Raw genomic sequence first — 5,078 nt, forward strand, 5'->3', positions numbered from 1 at the left:
TTTTTTTTTCTTAATTTACTTTCTCTCCACCGCACGCACGCACATTATTATCCAACTCGATTACACTGTCTATGTCTCGCTCTCTTCGCTTGTTATTGCTTGCGGTTGTTTAATACCATTTCACTTTTGCCTGACTTTAATTAGCTCAGTCTCTTGGCCATTAACTGCTGTGTTTTTATGGAATTTGAAATTTGAACATTTGAACATTTTTTTGTTAATCTTTGTTTTCTTTAATGTTAATAACAATTGTTTTCCATTTTGTTTTGCAATCAACGCAACCAACCACTCAAAAGTCCGCCACAAGCAGACTCAAAGAGTCGAACGCGTGCGCCAGAAAATACTACGAGCGTTACAGTTCTTTTCATTTATTTTCATTTACATGGCGTGCAATAGCTTTCAAGTCATGTTAACAACAACTGTTACATTACATATTAGTGGGGAATGGTTAGAACTGGTCTTGTGCATCGCTTTCTGCTATCGTAATATTTGAATATTTATAAAGTTGATCGCAAGAATCTGAGGTATTTTTACGTTTTAAAAATAAATCGAGAATGATCGTAAATTGATGCGATTATCAACTTAATTGCCGGAATGGGTTAAGTGGGTTGTCTTTATGGCAAATGATTAAAGGTTTGAAACTAAAGATGCATTCAAGTGCTAGCTCTGGCCTCTCATCGCAATCGAGTAAGTTTACGATTGCAGGCGAAGATGGTATTATTGCAATTATGTTTGTGACATTTAATTAATTATGAGCACATTTCCATTGTAAGACATAAACAATTTTACCAATGAATTTTTTCTTTTTTGTTTCTCGACTTTCAGTCAATTTCCAAATGTCAGGTTTTCAGTGCAGAAATAATAAGAGAAAGAAAAGAAATTAATAAAAATAATAATAATAATATAGAAACATAAAAGAGAGGCAGAGAGAGAGAGAGAGAGATAGAGACTTGTAAGACTGGTTCCCATATTGTCGCAGGCATTATCGTTTAATTTTCACTTTAATCTGGATTGAAATTCAAAATAAAAATGTCAAAGATAATTAATAAGAAAAAAATAAAAAGTAAATCATCTGCAAAAAGAAAGTCAATAAAAAAAACCCAAATTGAGAAAGCCATGTGAGCTTCATAGCAAATCTCGAGTACCCCTTAAATCATTTTACTGCAAACAGATCGCAATAGCACAGCACAGCACAGCACTATATTTGTATTTATGATAAGATGGCTTGCAAGTAACTTGCTAACAATGTAACAATAAACGCAAAATTGCGAGCATGCATGAGGTAATATTTGAATTTTATCTAAATAACGTAAATATGTTTCATTATATATATATATATAATATATATATATTTATTTATTTATATTATTTATTTATATATACATATGTAATATACATATTTATTTACGTGTATTTAGAAATGTATTTATTCTTTTATTGTCTACCGCACTTGAGATTCGAACCCGCGACCATTCAGTTGTAAGTCGCGATCCTTTGCCTACTTGGCTACCCAAGTGGATTATATAATAATTTATTAATTTATTTATATGAGAAGAATGAATGAATTTCTGCTGATTTTGCAATAAAATTGAACGCAGATTAAAAAAAAAAACAATGGAATTAAATATTTCGCTCAAGACACGTTAGATTCAGCGGGAGTCAACGGACACTCAGCTTTGTGGTCGATGTTAAAAGCTCGCCCAGCCTGCATCGTGGCTATTTGATTTGAATATCGCAACACTTGCTTGCGCATTGCTTTACATTCGTGCTGTACTGTCCTTTAAATTAAACAAAAAAATGGCTTCTCCTTGGCACAGAGCGCGACCTATTAAAAGATCCCAAAAACTATGTTTTGAGATCATTTATATTATTGCGTAAATCTTAAACGCAGAGGGACTATATGCTGATACACATACATACGTATATGTATACATATCTATATATTAAAGTATATATACACTGGAGTATGTATAAATGTATATGTATATCTATATATATATATATATATATATATATATATATACATGTATGTATCATACTATATATACTTTTATCTGGGCTTTTCCTAAATTTCATATATAGATCGGTAAAATCGTCTGGCGACGCTTGCTTTGAGAGGAGCAGATATACTTTCGAAGATATATCGATTAAGAACATGTATGCTGTGCAATGTTCTTTTTAACAATAATTTAAAAGTTGAGAACAGTAGGGGGCAACAATACTCTTCTACATATAGTAGAGCCTACATAGAGTAGAGAGAGAGAGAGAGAGAGTAGGAAACTGCCCTAAGTTTATTTTTAAGGAGTTGTCGAAGATCTCTTCGGTACTGATGGAAAACTAATGATGTAACTAATATCATCGCAATAACTGTTACATTTGCAAAATTCCGATCGAGACGTTCCCACAGGCAAATCAATCGTTACGCAATCGGTTTGAGATGACAACTTGCTACGATCGTCTTCAAACATTAGACATCGATTAAAAAGAAAGAAAAAAGAGGAGTAATCATCGACCTTTCCCGGCTATTATGTGTTCTCTTGATATTTATTTTATGATTAAGATTCGTCCAGACCGGTGTTCTGACCTAGCTCTCTTTTGCTTAACTTGAATGATATTTGAATACATTTTGCATCCTTTTCGAAATGAAGGTTCACGAGAGATTCCCCATGAAGGCAATTTCGCCTAATTTCTGGTATATTACGGCACAAATAACAATACGGATTATTTAAAAGATCGGTCTTATCACATTATAACTTGTTTTGACATTTTGCATTTAGAAGAGATGGATCGTAATAGTAAGTAAGTGAAGCAGATGCGATATTAAATTTAATGTAATTTCGTTTCTTAGTAGCGTACACAATTTCAAAGAGCAGAAATCAATAATACAGTTGATAAAAGTGGACTTGGTTAAGAATATAAAAATTTCTTCTTCTTCATCGTTCCTTAAAAGTCATTAAGATTGTTTAGCATTGCTATTAATCCGCTGACCTTATTTGGTATTAAGTTTATATATTTTTTTATCTTCTCTTTTCGCGTAGCCTTAAAACGATAGCTTTATGGTTACCGTCAAGAAGTTGAAATTGATTGCGAGACGCAACGTTGCTTTTGTTTAACCATTGTATTTGTCGCATTATAAACCCGGTTTTTAACTACACTTTCATACTTAGCTCATGTGTTGATGTGTGTGCATTAATACTCTTACAGTTTGTTAAACACTTTCTCTTTCTATATCACTTGAGTTTCACGACAGAATATAAATAGAAATTTCATAGAAACGAAAACTTCAAACATATTTTCGAATGTAATTATGTTTAATATTTCGTTAGCGCCTTGCCCTGACTCATTCACATCCTGTATGAAACGATTCCTATAAGCAAAACCAAGTATTTGCCAGTATTTGTAAATATTTTAAAGTTGGCGAAAGGAAAATTTAGAACGTTACGAAATCGTGAACCGGAGCTGAGAATTATCATTATTTACATCAATTAAAATTTTGCTCTTATTGATATTCGGGAGTGTCTTTCGATTTTTTTCCTATGAATAAAACAAGTCCAACATAAACACTGTTAACTAACCCAAACATCTTTACCTTATACAGTTCACAATATCGCTTTAGCATGTATCTTCCCTTTCGCGAATTGTTTTAGCGCATCTAAAAATCGGTCTTGTCCGGCTTGTTTTTACTTTTTATAGCCAACACCGTCACTTCTTATCTAAGAGCATATCAAGCTTGTGCCGATTAATACAACACCCGGAAGGACTTAAAGCAGACCGACCGTTTGTTTTACCGATCACCTAGGAATACGAAAATACCTAACTAGGAATACCAGAATAAGCGAAATGAAGCTAAACTATTATAGTTTCGTCATTCCTTCTCCTAAATATCACACAGTACTCTTAGTCCCGAGTCGTGAAACTTAAGGCGAAAGAGAGAAAATGATTACTTTTTGTTGCTGTTTTGTTCATTTCCGCGAAATGAAATCCAGGTGCACTGAATATTGCACCCAAATAGGCAGTAAAAGGACGAACACAAAGTGGAAAAGTGTTTACCTATTTTCCCAGTTATCGAAAAAAGATGCCCACTCATCTTCTTATTTTTCAATTCGCTCTTTATTTATTTGCATTATTTACATTTCTGCATTTCACAAGTCAGAATTTTCTCTAATCCAATCAGCGTAATGAGCTATACGGGCAAAAACATCAGGATTGCGTCCACCACAATCACCTCTAATGTAATTGACCACTCCTACCAGGTGACCATTATATACAGCAGGTCCACCTGAGTCACCATTGCATATACCGGTCGGATTAAGCCGACCAGGCATCATGCATAACAAGGACTCATCAATACGAGGGTTTAACATACTGCATAGATCATGAGATAAGCTGGCCATGGAGGTATATTTCAAAATTCGCGGACTCGGCCCGTTCTCAAATAGACGACCCCAACCGGCAATTAAAACATTAGCAAAGTCTGGTGGATCGGATTCAGTTAAATTAATGGCACTTATGTGATTGGTGAAATTCAAAGGTTCGGCCAATCTAACAACAGCTATATCACCCAAAACGCCATGGTAACCAGGGTATTTCGTAAACTCAGCAACTTGAACAATTACACCTCCTGTTCTCGGGCGTATGGAACCGGCACGAATAGATAGGTGACGTGTCTCCATGCTAAATAAAGAAAATATAATTCGTTTATTTCGTTTTTTGCACAAAAAAAGTATTGAGCTTACTCGAAGACCTCGTCATCGACTTCATTTGTAACGCAATGAGCGGCAGTTACAATGTAATTAGCAGATATTATGGAACCACCACATATATGAGTGTTACGATATCTCAACGATATGATGTAAGGAAATTGCCCAAGACTTGCATTCCTACCTTGCACTATACGTGGTTGTAATTGGTAATCAAGGGATTTGGCTTGCACTCCAAGTACTAATAAAGTTAGTACCGTTGCAATAAAAAGCTTCATTTTGATAAGCAGATACACTTCACTAACTGAAAATAATTTTGGGAGAAGTCCATCGCTTTTATATCGTTTTCAGAATCTGATACAAACACTTACGTAGTTTAGT

General features: G+C 34.3%; 1 protein-coding gene across 1 annotated transcript; it reads right to left on the reverse strand.

Moving 5' to 3' along the window:
• Positions 1–4,088: 4,088 nt before the first annotated feature.
• LOC119641186 (trypsin beta-like) lies at positions 4,089–5,009 on the reverse strand. The gene is made up of 2 exons (XM_038039709.1): positions 4,734–5,009; positions 4,089–4,671 (listed from the first exon to the last, which is right to left on the reverse strand). The coding sequence occupies exons 1-2, from the start codon at positions 4,973–4,975 to the stop codon at positions 4,140–4,142; spliced, it is 774 nt and encodes a 257-aa protein (XP_037895637.1). The 5' UTR covers positions 4,976–5,009; the 3' UTR covers positions 4,089–4,139.
• Positions 5,010–5,078: the final 69 nt, after the last annotated feature.

Source organism: Glossina fuscipes, unplaced genomic scaffold (genome assembly GCF_014805625.2).
Source record: "Glossina fuscipes isolate IAEA_lab_2018 unplaced genomic scaffold, Yale_Gfus_2 0, whole genome shotgun sequence".
Classification (NCBI taxonomy): domain Eukaryota; kingdom Metazoa; phylum Arthropoda; class Insecta; order Diptera; family Glossinidae; genus Glossina; species Glossina fuscipes.